General features: G+C 35.2%; 1 protein-coding gene across 2 annotated transcripts in view; it reads right to left on the reverse strand.

The window, feature by feature from the left end:
- Positions 1 to 2,330: 2,330 nt before the first annotated feature.
- LOC138695772 (ichor-like) overlaps positions 2,331 to 18,569 on the reverse strand; it is a 170,766-nt gene continuing 154,527 nt past the window's right edge. For both annotated transcript variants that reach the window (XM_069819954.1, XM_069819955.1), the window contains exon 2: positions 2,331 to 5,133. In XM_069819954.1, coding sequence (XP_069676055.1) covers positions 2,655 to 4,382 — 1,728 coding nt within the window. In that variant the 5' untranslated portion in view covers positions 4,383 to 5,133 and the 3' untranslated portion in view covers positions 2,331 to 2,654. The remainder of the gene's footprint in view (positions 5,134 to 18,569) is intronic.

The raw sequence follows: 18,569 nt of genomic DNA on the forward strand, positions 1-18,569 counted from the left end.
TATCAAGGTAAGAGGCAATATTTTATTTTGTGTGTTGAGCAAATAACTATATTAAACTATATATTTTCGAGATCCTTAAACATTCTTCTATGTATAGAAAGTATTTGCTATCTATAAAATTTGAAAATGTTAGAGAAACAGGCATGTCATGTTATCAAGTACTCAGTACCGCTTTAACGCCATGTAGCGTTAAAGGTCTACAGACAAAATTTTAGGTTATGTTAGTACTAAGGCTGACAGTACAGTATCAGTGTGAAAACGTCAGGAAAATCACTAAGCTTTCAACTTACAAATGTTCAGAATGTGCAGTGATGATATTGGTTCAAATGCTTATCGAACTCTTAATTTTTTTTTATTTTACATAACTTAATTTTTTTGCTTTACTTATTGGAAAACATTCATATTAAACTAAGGTAAATGCTTTTGTGTTTAATAACTTTCTACTTTGTCACATTGTCTCTTTTTTTTAAGTAAGGAGTCACTGGAAAACATATTTTCCTAATCCATCTGGTGTTTCAGTTTCAGATCAAGAATCTTTCATTAGTATTGAGTGATTTTGTATTTTTTATTAACAGAAACTCAAATTTAGTCGCTTAGTGCAATTTGTGTTGCTTAGGTAAAATAATTCATTAACAATTATAAGTGTATAGGTTACTAGAAAATAGGTGGCGTTAATTGGACAACCTGTTCCTAATAACGCCAGTTTACAAAGTTTTCCTATTTGAGTTCTAATTCTTGTTCGGTATATAATATATCCATTTTCATTGTGCTATTTTGTAAAGATAAGATTACAGTTTTTATTTCATAATTTTCGTGTTTGTACACAACTTATTTTCAGAGCAAAAGTGACTGAAGTGTTAAGGTGGCGTTATTTGGTACGTGTACCTTATATAAACATAAAATATTGCTGATAATAAAGGCTGAGTTAAAACATCCTCCCTAATTTAAAGTTTAAATAAAAAACAGATGGATCAAAATAAGGAAACTGTATTAATATGAATGGTATCTAAACAGTAGGAAATGTAGGTTTACATGCGTTAATCATCAAAATTTCCGATATTGGAGTGGACAGAACCCTCGTAAACTTCATGGGAAAACCTCTACATAACGACCGTGTTACTTTATGGTGCGCGGTTGCAAGAGTCGGGATACTTGGTCCTTATTTTTTTGAAGAGGATGGTGCTACTGTGACAGTAAATTCTCAGCGGTACTCTTTTATGATCAACAATTTTTCGGCACCAAGACTCAATGCGCTGTAGATTGACCAGGTATGGTTTCAGCAGGACGGAGCCACCTCACACAGCTCAGATTTCTCTCCAAATCCTGAGACATATGTTTCCCGGACGCTTAATTTCCTGACGTGGCGACGTCCCCTGGCCAGCACGATCACCAGACCTTGCACCCTGGGTTTTTTTTCACTGGGGGCAACTTAAGGCTGAGGTGTTCAAACATCGGCCGAGGACTTTGCCAGACCTAAGAAATGCAATACAGGAAGAAATTGGTCTTATTCCTCAAGAAATGGTAGTTAGAGTGACGCAGAATTTCCGAAGTCGCATTCAACAATGCATTCATAGTAAAGGATACCACTTGAGAGACACGTTATTCAAAAACTGAAAATTCCCCACTGTTAAAATACCATTCATATTAATAAAGTTTCCTATTCAATTCTTGTTGTTTTACGCACTTCCTTTGATATCGCTATGGCAACGCATAAAAAACTTAATTTCCCACTGTTTAGATACCATTCATATTAATAAAGTTTCCTATTCAATTCTTGTTATTTTGCGCATGTCATTTGATATTGCTATGGCAACTCGCGTAAACCTAAATTTCCCACTGTTTAGATACCATTCATATAAATAAATTTTCCTATTCAATTCTTGTTGTTTTGCGCATGTCATTTGATATCGCTATGGCAACGCATGTAAACCTAAATTCCCCACTGTTTAGATACCATTCATATTAATAAAGTTTCCTATTCAATTCTTGTTGTTTTGCGCATGTCATTTGATATCGCTATGGCAACGCGCGTAAACCTAAATTCCCCACTGTTTAGATACCATTCATATAAATAAATTTTCCTATTCAATTCTTGTTGTTTTGCGCATGTCATTTGATATCGCTATGGCAACGCATATAAACCTAAATTCCCCACTGTTAAGATACTATTCATATTAATAAAGTTTCCTATTCAATTCTTGTTGTTTTGCGCATGTCATTTGATATCGCTATGGCAACGCATGTAAACCTAAATTCCCCACTGTTTAGATACCATTCATATTAATAAAGTTTCCTATTCAATTCTTGTTGTTTTGCGCAAGTCATTTGATATCGCTATGGCAACGCGCGTAAACCTAAATTCCCCACTGTTTAGATACCATTCATATTAATACAGTTTCCTTATTTTGATCCATCTGTTTTTTTATTTAAACTTTAAATTAGGGAGAATGTTTTGCCGCACCCTTTACTCCAAGATCTTACAGTGGCATTAAAACAATTCTTATGTACCAGTGTCCTTCGTTTAATCCACATAAAACAATAATTGTCACTCAGTTTCCATCTTTAGCACTAGAATACGGGCAAAATAAAACACACATCAACCATAACATCAGCTTGTCGCAGTTCTCTCTGTGAAGAGTTCTTAACAAAAATCGTCAGTCTCTGCCAACTCGTTTGTGTATTTGTTGGTGTTTTATGAGGTGCGCTTTCTGGCGGAAGGCTTTGCCACATACCTCGCACCTAAAGGGCTTTTCGCCGGTGTGGGTACGTAAATGTACCTTAATGTTCGACTTATTGAGGAAACCCCTGTTACAAATTGTGCATCGGTGGACGGGCTTTTCTTTACCCATCATGCCTGCTGTTCCGTCTGCCGCGAACACGACGCCCCCGCCACCTCCACCGCCGCCCCCGCCGCCGCCGTGCTGTTTTCGACTGGATCTACTCCTGCTCTTGCTCTTGCTGGGTGAGGGCGTTGTCGTGGTGGCTGCAGTCGTGTGAGGGTAGTTCCCGTGTACAAGCCCGCTCGCGGTGACCAAGCTTTCCAGAGAGCTGCCATTCACCAGCAGCTCCGGAGACGGTATCCCCCCAGTTTTCAAGCCACGGATGTGGCTGTACCCTGCTCGATTCCTACTCTGCTGGACACCCTGGTAGCGCCCTCCGTTCATGAGAAGTGCGTTGTCAGTAGTGCTGACCACATGCCCAGGAGGACTCCCAGTCGTGGTGTGGGGGAGCATCATGTCTTTGCTATTCAGGTACGAGGTTGATGAGGACGGGGACGGACATTCCGACAGATATGTCGAGGACTCAGGCTTCATAGCGCCGTTTGGTAAGGAAGGAGGACCGTTTTGAAGCCGACTTTGGAGGAGGGGCATGTGATGAGGTTGCTGGTAGGTGGTTGTGCTCGTCGTCGACGGCTCCCTCTTCAACAGCATCGCCGCCTGTTGGGTGAAGTTCTGTTGCTGAAGTCCTTGGGCCAGTAGACTCTGCAACGTAGAAGAAGGACCCGTTGAGCCGGAGTCTTCGGGAGATGCACTCACGACGAACTGGGAATTCGCAACGAATTCCTGTAAGGACTCCGCAGAGATAATGGCTTTCCCGCTACTGCTACCGTTTTGCACATTATTTTCCCCACATGCAGTGTCTATCCACGCATCCAAGTCCATCCAACTCTCCCTAGACGCCCCTGGGTCCTCTCCAGGGCCCACTAGACCGTCAACATTCGGCACTGTTGTATCTGCAATAGCGGAGCCTATAATAGCTGCGATATCCTCTATTTCTGGCGGAAGTAGGCTATAGTCCACAAACTCTGGCTTCATCGCTCCCGAGACACCGTCGACTGTCGACGAAGACACCACAGACTGGTCCGCTGTTGTACTAACGGTATAGTACAAGGTTGTTCCCCCGTTGTTGTTACCACTCTTAAATATCACGTTACTGTTCGTGTTGTTGTTTGTGGTGTGGGTGTTATTGTTGTTGGTTTCTACCAATGATGACACTGTATTATGAGGGCTTTGAGGTGATTGAGGTGCTGCAATAGCATGGAAGTGATGTCCGGGGATGCCGTTGATGCTGAGGTGCCCTGTGTAGCCGGTGAACGGAGGCAGGGGTTTGAGTTCCGCGAAATTCGAGTTGGACCCCGGGGGAGAATTCTGGGATGACGATGTCAACAGAAGGCTGTCCAAGGCGTCCATCGTAGCTTTGGTGGCCGATTCTTCATCTGTCGTCGAACAGGAATCCATGACTAGTTTGTGGGCTGAGCCATCCACGAGGAAGTGATCCGACCCGGAACCACCGCCGGCTCCGCCCCAACATGAAGAGAGTAGCAGAGTGTCCACCGGTCCTCCCCCGCAGAGTATCTCGGAGTCCCCTCCCGAGAACTTCATAATATTGGGTGGTGTGGTGGAAGTTGTTGCTTTCGACTGCTGGGGCTGGGAGATGGTGGACGTCGTTGGCGTCGATGTCGTCGTCGTCCGAGGCTGACTGTTGGTTTTTGGCGGAAGGGCGGTGGCCCTGTCGGGGCAAAGCCACGGGGGATCCAGGGGGAAAATGTTACAAATTCAAATGGAAGACGTCTGGCTGGAATTCTGAACGTGATACTCAGTACAAGCCTTCCAGAAGTGTCGGTCGAGGCAAGGCTACTAAAAATCTTAATCTCGTCTGTTACTACTCGTTGCAGGACGTGATACTCACTAGAGAACTCCAGTACTATATTACTGATAACTCTCTTTCTGGTGCCTAATAATCGAATCCTCTTCGCACACATAAACACAACCATAGACAGACTAACAGAAGATATCTTTCAAGTGAATTTTACAGAGACCTTTAAACCAATAACAAGTGAAGGAAAGAAGGCGTATCTACCATCACCATTGAAAGAAAAGAGTAAGAAGAATAAAAGATCAAGTCCTTTTAAAACAGTTGCTGCTTTCTTTTCTTCCAACGTATTATTCCGTTCCCTTATCTCGGAATTAAACAATATATCCGTATTGAATAAAAGTCAGATGTCAGGAACCGGGACCTCTTCCTGCCCACATCATCATGGTGATATCGATATCATCAGCCAATCACAATCAATCATTTCTCGGGTCGTCATGGAGACTCCAGCCTCCATTCTGGTCCAGCGATTGAAGCCACCTATAAGTAAGCAATGAAAACAGTTGAATTAGTATATGTATACAATACTAACATTTTCGGAAAAGACAGAATAGATTAAGAAACTGAAATTTACAGAATTTGAAGATGTGTTAAACTTGTAAGGCTTAAGTGCAGGAAGGAAGCTACGACTACAAATTGAAGTTTGCTAATATGCTATTATATTACACAACATTATGTTCTGTTAAAATTTATAAATATTTGTAATAAATTAAGTAATGTTTAATCTCTTCAATAATCATTAACAAAAATGTTTTGTTACGCAGTAGTTTCAAGGAATGTGTTTGCCAAATTATCCATGGCGACATTCCAGAGCAGTTATTTGTCACGTCACAACATTTCCATTCTCTGAGTAATTTACTTACTCGCAAAAGAATCTATAACAAACAAAACCAAAGAAGAGTATCGCGTCTATTCCTCACATCTTGATCGAGCAACCTATTCTTATCGGCATGTACAGGATGGGCACAAACTCATCTAGGACATTTCACTTGTTTCAATCCTTCGTCACATCTATTTATGGCCCAATATATATATATATATATATATATATATATAATATATATATAATAATATTTATTCACATTGTTACAGACACGCCAGGCTGTACTAAATTAATGGACCTGACAACCTCCATATTGTATCAGTAATATATCTATGATTTACATCAATTTCATCAACTACAATTGGATGAAACGTCTTAACAACACGCATTTTAACAAAATATAAACATGTTAGTAACAAAACGACACTGCGCTTTAGTTCAACGTCAAACATCAAGATCAACAGAAACTGCCCTATTCAACGAACTTTAAATCGGCAAATACAGCCAACATTATGTTCAACGGGATTATAATCTTTCAAAGTGATTTTACAAAGTGTTCACATTTCAATGACTACGCTAATAGTGGTTACAATTCTTAAACAGTTTTATTTTTATATATTTTAGATCATATCACATGACTTGCAGTGATTTAAATCGGCAAATACAGCCTTACACATGTTCAAAGTGATTTAAAGTTTTAAAGTGTTTATACAAAGTGTTCACATTTCAATAACTACGCTAATAGTGGTTACAATTCTTAAACAGTTTTATTTTTATATATTTTAGATCATATCACATGACTTGCAGTGATTTAAATCGGCAAATACAGCCAACACATGTTCAAAGTGATTTAAACTTTTAAAGTGTTTATACAAAGTGTTCACATTTCAATAACTACGCTAATAGTGGTTACAATTCTTAAACAGTTTTATTGTTATATATTTTAGATCATATCACATGACTTGCAGTGATTTAAATCGGCAAATACAGCCAACACATGTTCAAAGTGATTTAAACTCTTAAAGTGTTTATACAAAGTGTTCACATTTCAATAACTACGCTAATAGTGGTTACAATTCTTAAACAGTTTTATTGTTATATATTTTAGATCATATCACATGACTTGCAGTGATTTAACCTAACATAGCATGTATATCATAGATCAACCCAAGTTAAGTCCAAGCAATCACACTAATATAACCTGAAAATTACCACATTAAGTTCCATCTAATAGGCAAGGTTTTCATCATATTAATCTAACATTTCACATCTGAAGATGATACACAAGTATCGAAAACGTTAATGAAAATTTATTTATTTCATGATAAGCAAAGGCGGTTTTGTACACATATAATTATAGTCAAACATTAATAGCTTATCGGCAAACTTCAACATGAAATTAATTATTTAAAATTTCAAATGGCACCCCTCTATTTTTAAACTTAAATATGAAGTAGTATTCAATTGTTTATACACCTCATTTGTTTTTGCAGATTTTGTTTTCTCTCGTCGCCTGACAACCTGAATTTTTTATTAGAGCTGAAGAGAATAAAGCTACAAAAACTTTCATGTAACAGTTGTGTTTTTGTATTAAATTATTCTAAAATGGTGTATATCCTTCAAGAGAGAATATAAATAAACCTTCTTGATTAAATTTAGGAAATTATACAAAATAAGCTGTTTTCATCCTACAATCAATTAATAATAACAAAAATACAGGTTGCCAGACGACGATAGAAAACAAAAGATGTGAAAACAAATTAATGCTGTTTCATATTTAAGTATAAAAATATAAGGTGCCATTTGAAATTTCAAAGTGGGGGAGACTGGGGGTGGAGGTGAAATCTAAAATGCAATTAAGCCTTGTTTCAGACTTCCCCATCAATATCTAAATTGACCTGTTTTTTTCTTGCTTAAATCAAGTTCAGTTGAAATAACTAGTTATTTCGACTGGGAAGTTTTGAAATGAAAGCCCTGTATATTTGATTCATAATGACAATTGGACGGAGTTAAGCAATAACAGACCAAGCGCCAAAAACATTGACCATTGAAATAAATCTGTTTTTTTTTTTATAAAACTTTTATGCAAGAAGTATTATAACATTCATACTGTTACAAAAAATAGCATAAATAATACCAAAAAAGGCTAACCGATTTTTAATAAGAGACTAGCAGTTGAATTAATATTTCATAGCAAAATAAATAAATGAATTTTATGCAGTAAACGAATTTTTGCTTATAAATAGCAGCAAAATTAAGATATCGCATTCTTTATCTTTTCCGAGCTAAATTGGCCTGCCATCAACAGATTTGTGCAAATATCTCATTTTTTTCTAAGAGCCGTATTCATAAACGAGACTTTGGACAAAGTCTTCCCAAAGTCGGCTTTTGTAGTAAAGTTTAACTTTGTTAAAAGTTCTATTCATAGACAATACTTCTGAGGCTTTGACTTTGACTTTTGTAAGTCGAGATTTGGCGATCTTGTTCTAATGTTGGCAATCAAAATCACTGCCTTCTAAAGGAATTAAATTAATAGATAGTTGAAATAGAGTAGGCATTGCCAAAATCAAAGCCATCTTTTGAGTCAATGAAACAATTGAACATCGGTACATGTTAAGCAATTGTTAACCGTTCTTGCAGCTTTACATAAGAATAATATTATTTGAGAGCTTATTGTGAAACGAACGTAAGTACAAAAATTGACATTTTTAGGCCTTTACATCATTCGATAATAATTTGTTCTTCTACCTGGCCACAAAAAATCGTAACTCAGTTCGAACAGTCTTGTATATAACACAGTTCATAACTACAAAACGTGACGGTATAGTTTATCTGAAATAGTATTGCCTGTTAAGAATTTTGTTGTGAATAAAACATCCATTGTAGTTATGTTAGTTTCGCATTAAGCCCTGAAATTATTTCATTGCAAAATAATTTTGTTGTGAAGATGTGGAAGATAAGATGCCACCAATGACTGACTACGAAAGAGACATATTATCCTGCTGACAGTTGGCAGAGTTATTCCTTGCAGAAACTACTTAAAAATGATAGAATAACTCTTCTCGAGTACCCATAGCGTAAAATCGCGATCAAATAAGTTGTATTATTTATTGATGGAACAGATAATCCTCTTTGATTATTCATCAATGAAAGTTGAAACACGACGAGGATATTCAATACTGTCTGTTTATCAAATCTGTACCTTGATTTGAATTTATCATCTATAATAATACACTAAGGAACTTGAACAGTTTTAATAATCTAGATGTCTTCAATATTCTCGGCAAATTCAACAATTTCCCAAATATCAGTCATTTTCCTTATGTTCACGAACGAAAGTCAAAGTCAAAGTCTAGATTATTGGCGACTTCGAAGTAAAGTCACGATAGAACTTTACTTTCCTCAATGTGTCGACTGTGAATAGGAAAATGGTGACTTTGTATTTTCCAAAGTCAACTTTGGCCCAGTCTCGTCTATGAATACGATCCTAACTGTCGGTTGATCTATTATTGCGTAACTCCGTCCAAATTATGGTCTACAAAATTGCGAGTGTGTACTGTACAGGATGGGCACAAAGTCCCGTTACCCCCTATAAATACCTTCTACAGAGTGATTTATATAGAACTGACACATTTCTTTCTTTAATTATTCCGTTGGAAATTCATTCAATGACCCAATTTTAGCACCAAATTAAGCAGAATGTTCTGGAGTTTCGATTCCTTGTCACCAGATGCGCAGATGTTTATGTTTTATTCCTATTGTTGGCAGCACTGACCCAATTTTAGCACCAAATTAAGCAAAATGTTCTGGAGTTTCGATTCCTTGTCACTAGATGCGCAGATGTTTATGTTTTATTCCTATTGTTGGCAGCACTAGATGCGCAGATGTTTATGTTTTTTTCCTATTGTTGGCAGCTGTTTTCGACATTTTGTGTCAACGTGAAAATGCAGTACACATTAAATCAACGACTCTTCCTTGTGAAGCAATACTGGATTACGAATTCAATTACAGCTACTCAAAGGGCATACCAGAGAGAATTTGGTGTTCGCAATCCTCCCAAAAGAAACACAATACTGGGACTGGTAAACAAATTGGAAACAACTGGATCTCTGGTGAGTGAAAAGGCCCAAATTTTTTTAACCAGACTGTGAACACTGCAGAGTACCGACTGATTTTCATGGAGTTTGTTGAGCAACTGGACGATGTAGAGCTGAGTCAAGGATATTTTCAGCAAGATGGCGCTACATGCCATACATCAAATGAATCCATGGAACTAATTGCAAGTTTCTTTGACGACCGAATAATTTCCAGGAACCTGTGGCCACCGAGATCTCCGGATTTGACAACGCCGGACTTCTTTCTATGGGGTTACTTAAAAGACAGGGTTTACGCCACACGTCCCCAGACATTGGACGATCTGAAGCACAACATCACACAGGAGATTCAAGCTATTGACAACAGAGTCCTCCAACGAGTGGCCAGTAACATGGAACGACGTGTTGAGTTGTGCCTTATGCAGGATGGAGGACATTTTCAACATTTGCTATAGAGGTAAATAATCTCCCAAAATTCCTCTACATTTTAGGTATAATAAGTTGTCGCTAGCACAATTCGTTTTAAAACAATTAATGAAAGAAATGTGTCAGTTCTATATAAATCACTCTGTATATATACACTATGTATATACTTCCGGTCATAATGCAAGCATATATAGGTCTACATTTTACACTACTGTGTGTTCTAAGTGTTCAAAGGGTCAGTATGTCCCCCATGTTTCTCCTCACAAAAAAATAATGTGTCGCCAGGTTCGGTGTGACATTTTCATCACCATTGCTGGTGTAATCTGTTGGAAAACGCGTAGCACAGCATCCTTCAATTCATCATTGGTGTCGTACAGGTTGTGAGGTCAGGGCTGTTAGGTGGCCAGTCGAAAGGAGTTAGTAATCTGGGTTACCCATTATGCCTCTTCTGTATATCAGTACTTCAATAAGGATTTTACACAACGCTGTATTGATCGTGGCTCATCCATCTTACCATCTCTCGACTGGCCACCTCGCTGCCCCGACTTCAACCTGTGACAATGCGCCGTGGGGTTTCATCAAGAGCATTGTTGCGTAGGAACGGTACGACATCGTTGATGAATTGAAGGACGCCGTGCGACTCGCTTTCCAACAGATTACACCAGCGATGCTCAAACGAATGTCTCACCGAATCTGGCGACGCATTATTTTGTATGGAGAATTGTGGAGGTCATACTGTCCCTTTGGACAATTGAGACACAATTATTGTAAAGTGGATGTATGGCCGTATTATGAGCTTAATTACATAAATAGTGTGTATTTTTAAGGTATTTATAGTTGGTGATATTGCCTCTTCGATTAAGTGAATAGTAAAGAAAATAAATTGATTAATTTATTAGTACGATTGTGATGACTATTGTTCCGGTGCGTCGCAGCCTGACAACAGAGGAGAATAACAAATGATAGCGTTTGATTCACTCCTCAGAGAAAATGTGTATTACTGTCAGGAATGCAGCGGAACCGATCTCATTACAAGCTGACGTATCTGCTGCTCTTGTGAGAGCTAATTGACATGGCTATTAAATTTTATTTATGTAATTATCCAGCCAGTGCCTTGTACTGGACTCCCGTGCAACAGCTCAATAAATACCACGGCAGCACACTTTCACACTCGTTAGATAATTCTCTTATTCCTTTTCGTATTAAACAGATTGGCAGTTAATTTTTTTGTCGAATTACTTATAATTTGTAGGCCGGTAAATGTGTGTGTGTTCCGGCAGCTTACTACATCCCGGGACATTGTACGACGCAGTTTGTTGCAGCCACGTAAGAATGCGTGTAATCGCCGTCATATCGAACTCCGCGGGACAAAACCGTTCTGTCCGATACAGTTCGTAGGGAGCAATATACTGCCGATCTTACAAAGAAACTAGATATATTCATAAAAATCGCTAACGTTTAATCATCTTCAGGATTCAAAATTTAGGAGAAAGGAAGAGATAGAAATTTATCAGTCTTTGCTAATTCTCGTAAGTATATTAAGATATCTTTTATTTATTTATTTATTCATTCATTCATTCATTTACTTCTACATTTGTTTACTCAGTCAATCATTTGCTTTATTTATTTATTTATTTATTCATTCATTCATTTACTCTACTTATTCATTCATTTACTGATTAGTACATTTACAGTATTTATTTATACATCCATTCAATTATTTATTCATTTTTTCATTAATTTACTATATTTATTTATCCATTTATTCATTCATTTACTTATTTGTCCAATTACTTTGTTTATTTATTTACTTATTTATTTATTCATTTATTCATTTACTTTATTTATTAATCCATTTAATTATGTATTCATTTATTCATTCATTTACTTTATATATTTATCCATTTATTCATTCATTTACTTATTTGTCCATTTACCTTATTTATTTATTCATCCATTTGCTCATTCACTTTATTTATTTGTTTATTTATCTATCTTTTTAATTAGTTATCCACTTATTCATTCATTTACTTATTTGTCCATTAACTTTATTTATTTATGTATTTATTTATTTACTTTATTTATTTATTTATTTATTCATTCATTTACCTTTTTTTTTCATTTACTTTATTTATTTGTTTATATATCCATCCAATTAATTATTTATTCATTTATTCCTTAATTTAATTATTTATTCATTTACTTTATTTATTCATTCATTCATTTAATTATTTATTGATTTATTAATGAATGTACTTTATTTATTGATTCATTTACTTTACTTACTCATTCATCCATTTATTTACTTTAGTTGTTTATTTATTAACTTTATTTATTATTTATTTATTGTATTTATTTATTTATTTGTTTGTTTATTATTCAGCTTCTTACGTATCAGGCGAAAGGTCTGTTACGGTCTCTCGTTGGCAGCGTTCAAGTGAACTTCCCAGTTGTCTTCTGCCCTTACGACGATTACAAGAATTTCGTATATTTACAATTTCTTTCTTTGTATTATATTTTTCTATCAATAAGCTTATTATTATTATTATTATTATTATTATTATTATTATTATTATTATTATTATTATTATTATTATTATTATTATTATACTTTGAATGGGTACGTTATTTATAAGGAATTAAGACCAGTTCAACAGATTTACTTTTTGTTGTTGTTTTAATTTGGCAACAATGGAAAAAATAAAACCAAACTACGTTAGCAACTCGGTAATCAAAACTGTTTGGAGTCGAATTATATTTCTCGATGTATCACTTTATATTTATATTCTCTCATATCTATGTCTAATATATTAATTATTTTAAATTAACATTCTGTAGTGCGTAATAAACAGTGCTGTGGATAATTATGTATTCCTTCAAAGTCATTTATAGAAAATTTCTATTCGAACCTCATATGAAATATAATTTTACATTTTCTCGTTTTCCTGAATTAGCAAGGAATTATAACAATGTGGAGAAATCGTCTCACCCCCTTCCCCCTCTTAGAATGAACGTCAGTTTCTGGCTGCTGGTGTTCGGAATAGAAGTGTCCTGTTTTAGTAAGCAATGTGAACGGCATTCATTATTTTTATGCGGGGGGGGGGAAACTTGCAAATATGACAAATCGAAGTAATTGGAAATACGACGTACACGTACTGTCGAAGACTTCGTAGTTGTTCGCGAAGCATAGCATAAAGACGACGGACAACGATGTAGTCGGCCGGCGGTGTTGCGGAGGAAGCGGGCGACCGGATGCGCTACTCCAGATGACCAGAACTCCGTGACTCGACGCCATAACATGTGTTACGCGGGTTGCGGTATTCGTGAAACCTGAGGACTGAATTTTCCGCAGATGTTCCCTAAATGCACGAAGGTTCTAACCCCAATCCAGAGCTCACAGGACGATGCAAGTCAACGACAGTGTACTTTATTGATTTATGCATTCATTTACTTATATATTTATTTATTCAGTCAATCATTTACTTTATTTATTTATCTATCTATTTATTCATCCATTTACTCATTTGTTCATTTACTTTATTTATTTATTTATCCATTTATTCATTCATTTACTCATTTCTTCATGTACTTTATTTATTTATCCATTTATTCATTTACTTATTTGTCCATTTACTTTATTTATTTATCCATTTTTTCATACATTTACTCAATTGTTCATTTACTTTATTTATTTATTTATCCATTCATTTACTCATTTGTTCATTTACTTTACTTATTTATTTGTTTATTTATTTATTCATTCACTTATTTGGCCATTTACTTCATTTATTTATTCATCCATTTATTCATTCATTTACTCATTTGTTCATTTACTTTATTTATTTATTTATCCATTTATTCATTCATTTACTCATTTCTTCATTTACTTTATTTATTTATCCATTTATTCATTTACTTATTTGTCCATTTACTTTATTTATTTATTTGTTTATTTATCCATTTATTCATTTATTCATTCATTTACGCATTTGTTCACTTACTTTATTTACTTATTTGTTTATTTATTTATTTATATATCCATTTAATTATTTATTCATTTATATACTTTATTTATTTATTCATTTATTCATTGACTTATTTGTCCATTTACTTTATTTGTTTATTTATCCATTTATTCATTCGTTTACTCAATGGTTCATTTACTTTAATATTTATTTATTTATACATCCATTTAATTATTTATTCATTCATTTACTTTATTTATTTATTCATTCATTTACTTTATTTATTTATTCATTCATTCACTCACTTATTTGTCCATTTACTTCATTTATTTATTCATCCATTTATTCATTCATTTACTCATTTGTTCATTTACTTTATTTATTTATCCATTTATTCATTCATTTACTAATTTGTTCTAATTTCAGTAGATTATTCTTCGACATTAAACAAAAAATGTTAATACAATTTAGCTCGTTTTCGCTTCCCTATCGAAATAAATATTGTTTTATATGGAACATTTCGTAGCGTGTTTTGCGAAAGCCATTGATTTAATTTTCAATATGTTCAGTCCCTTTAAGAGAGTATAATGTATTAAGATAATAAATAATTGAAACAATATTAGTTTTCTCCTTTAAATGTGCACAATGTCTTTTTGGGATTTTCTTCCAAACCTATCGCTTTACTTGCTTCAAGCAAAATTTCCGTGTTTTCCCTAATCGTTCGTGGATTTTCTCCTAACATATTCACGTCATCTGCATAGACAAGAAGCTGATGTAACCCGTTCAATTCCGAACCCACTATGTTATCCTGAACTTTCCTAATGGCATATTCTAGAGCGAACTTAAAAAGTAAAGGTGATAGTGCATTTCCTTGCTTTAGCCCACAGTGAATTGGAAACGCATCAGATAGAAACTGGCCTATACGGACTCTGCTGTACGTTTCACTGAGGCACATTTTAATTTATTTATTTATTTATTTATTTATTTATTTATTTATTTATTTATTTATTTATTATTTTGCTAATAATTGTAACATAAAATATAATATATACAGAAAAACTTTAGCTCGCCCCTGAAAGAGGAGAACTCGTGCTCAGGGGCGGATTCCTGAATTGAAATTAATAATTATACAATACAATTTGTCTTATGTCTACTATGCAATTATAGTATATAAATTTAAATTTACAATTTTTCAACTTTTATAAAAATCCATACATAACTTTTTAAATTTAATACTAGAACTATTAGAATTGACAAGATTAGGATATTTAAATATAAATTTGTTATATATTCTTGGGCCTAAATTACTACTATGATTAAATACTGTAGCAATGTTACATTTTGGTTCAAACAATCTTAAAGAATTCATACCTTTTGTTTCATAACTATGAGAACACAATTCAAAGTTATTTCGATTTTTATGTATGAATTTTATTAATACAATATAATAAATTTGTCTTACGTTAAGTACATTAAAGTCTAGAAACAAATTTTGAGATGGAAAATAAATAGGTTTATGAAGACATATTTTAATTATTTTCTTCTGTTTAATTAATCGAACTAGTTTCTTGGGAATACCAAATTCAATAAGAATGCGCTAGATAACCATAGCAGTTGATAAAGCGTCGTAAAATAATCAATAATATATATTATAATGTAGCAACAAAACGCACCAGATTACATGTTTCTAAAAATGTTCTGTTCGTAGTAATGAATGTTAACTAAAGAAACTGAGGAAAACGTTTCAGAACTTACAACATGTACACAAAGTGGTTGTTTTGTGTCTTCTTGTATCGACAGCAGTACGTGCAAACAAGCTGCATACCTCGGCTTTACAGTAGCTGATTGGAGGATATTATCACCTGAAATCCAGCTGAGAAAAAAGGGGTTTACTTTTTTAATGTTAAACTTGGGAGGGGGCGTCTGAGAATGAGAAATGTAGGTCGTCCCAGTTAGAGTCGAGGACCGGACTAGACCGCTGCTGCCAGCGGACCAAAACACAACAAAACAAGCCCAGAACATGCCGAGCTCTAATAGACCGCCAGGGGAGCAAGTAACCTGCGTGCAAGAGCGACACAATGAGCGAGATTCCCAAACTTTCCCTGGCAATGCCCCCCAAAATGAACAAAGTTCCGTTACGCACACGTCTGCGCTTTTGTTTCACAGTTCTTATTTTAGCCCACTTTCTTTTCTACGTAAGTTACGTGTTACCATGACGATTGTTTTGGTGAATTCAGTAGCTATTTTAACTGTACTAGCAAGATGACAAGGTGCTGATCAGAGGTCTGCATCGGACGTTTTCGCTCGAGCGCAAAGTAGTTCATAGCATAATCCGATAGGTAGCGCACATGCATGATGGGTAAAATTGTCACGAGCGATAAATCCTCGAACGGTATAAGCCGAACGTTAGACATTCGTTCTTGTTACAGTGATGAACTGTGTAGTAACATCATAGATGTTTATCATTTCAAAACTTTGCAGTGTTTAACTAACCTCTCCATAGTACAACTACAAACTTGCTTTAAATTGTAATATAAATGTTGTAGGTAAATGTTTTTTTTTTTCTCCCACATCTGATAGATGTTATTGGATGTAAATGTAATCATTATAAACGGAGAACACAATGACGATAATGCAAGAACTATATCAAGTTTTCTAGTAATAATAATAATAATAATAATAATAATAATAAACTCTAATAATTAGTGTATCAATCTTCGGGTCTGTAACAGTTGTGCAGCATGATTATTCGTTTTATTATATTTTCTGTGACGTTATCTCTGTACTAATATTGTTATTAATCTACTGCTATATCAATAATATTTTGTAAAACGTTTCTACATTGTCGCAGTATATAGGCGGAACACTATGTATGGCCCTATCATATTATATATGTCGTAAATCAAATATTGAATAATTATTAATTAACAATAATAACTGTATATCAAAGTTTTTCATACTATTTTATTTATAACTTCATGTTCCTGTTTTGGTACGTTCCATTGACTGTTCCATTAAACGTTTGTCATAAACGCATAAAATAAAGCCTTATTTTTACCGTGTGAGCAAAACATATGTGTATCTTATCTGTCGCCTTCCATACAAGATAAGACATGTCGGTGAGATGACCTTGTACTGTGCTTCTATTTATTACGAGCGTATCACGACCGATCGTATCTCACTCGAGGGTGCGACACTCGACCGAGTTCAAGCGAGCGATTTAACTCCAATGCAGCACTCTGGTGCTCATAAAATAGATTTAATTCAATAATATCGGAAGTACAGTATCATAGCAATAAATACATTTATTCGAAATTTTATTTTCCTTTTTTTTAATACCATTCATGTTTCTTGTCTTCATTTTCTCTAGTTCGTTTAACTTTTTATTCTTTCTTCTTTTCTGCCTATTTATCTGCATAACGACGTGCCCTACGTCTGTCTGTCTATACAGGGTGTTTCCAGGCTAGTGTTACAAGCTTTTAGGGATGATGGTGAAGGGCACATGTATCAATTTGAGATAAGGAATCTAGTCCGGAAATGACCGAGTCGAAAGTTACAAGCAAAAGTAGCTGTGTGGAAATGAAATAATTTTATTCCTCTGTACACCTTATTTATGTATATTTATCTGTACATCTTACATATACTGTATTCATCTGACGTTGTTTACGTTGTCTACTTACAGTATTCCATTCAGTGCTCTGTCTGAGGGGTGGGGACAGGAAACTACACTAAAGCAATGCGGATAGCGTAATGTGTAACGGACATGGTCGGTCCTGATATGCACGTCTGTAGACAGCAGTGTATGTGTACAAGTTGCAGTGTCCAGTCGATCAGTCCTAGTGAAATGGAGGAGTACACGAGAGCGGAATAAGCAGACCTGATTTTCGAATACGGATGAGCCAATGGGAACAGTAGACAAGCTCACAGATTGTATCGGGGCAAGTACCCACGTAGGAGACATCCGGCCCATACTATTTTTCCACGACTGTTGCAAAGGTTAAGGGAAGGAGGGCACGTGGTGCCAAATTACAATTCCATTTCCACACAACTATTTTTGCTTATAACTTTCGACTGCCAGTTCCGGACCAGGGTTTCTTATCTCAAATTGATACATGTGCCCTTCGCCATCATCCCTAAAGTTTGTAACACCAGCCCGGAAACACCCTGTATATGAACTGATTGTTTCTATGTCTGGCTATCTATTTTTCTGTCTGTCCAAATATCTGTTTAAATATATCTATCTATTCAAATATGTCCGCCTATTTGTCTGCCCAAATATATATCTGCATATCTATCTGTCTAAATATTTGTTTGTCAAAGATCTGTGTATCTGCTATTCATATAATGTATTCGTCTAAACTTACAGTATATCTGTCAATCCAAATACTGAATCTGTCACAATATTTATCTGCCCAAATGCATGTCTGTTTGCCTATGAATGTATCTTCTGTCTGTTTCAGTATCTACAGTATCTGCATATCGGAAACTACAAATATTGTGTGTGTGTGTGTGTGTGTTTGCGTGTGTGTGTTTGCATGCGTATCTCTGAGAGTCCAAGTACCTGTTTTTACGACGCTGTATCAACATCTCAGATTATTATTTAGCGTC

The sequence above is a fragment of the Periplaneta americana genome, chromosome 3, assembly GCF_040183065.1.
Source record: "Periplaneta americana isolate PAMFEO1 chromosome 3, P.americana_PAMFEO1_priV1, whole genome shotgun sequence".
Taxonomy (NCBI): Eukaryota; Metazoa; Arthropoda; class Insecta; order Blattodea; family Blattidae; genus Periplaneta; species Periplaneta americana.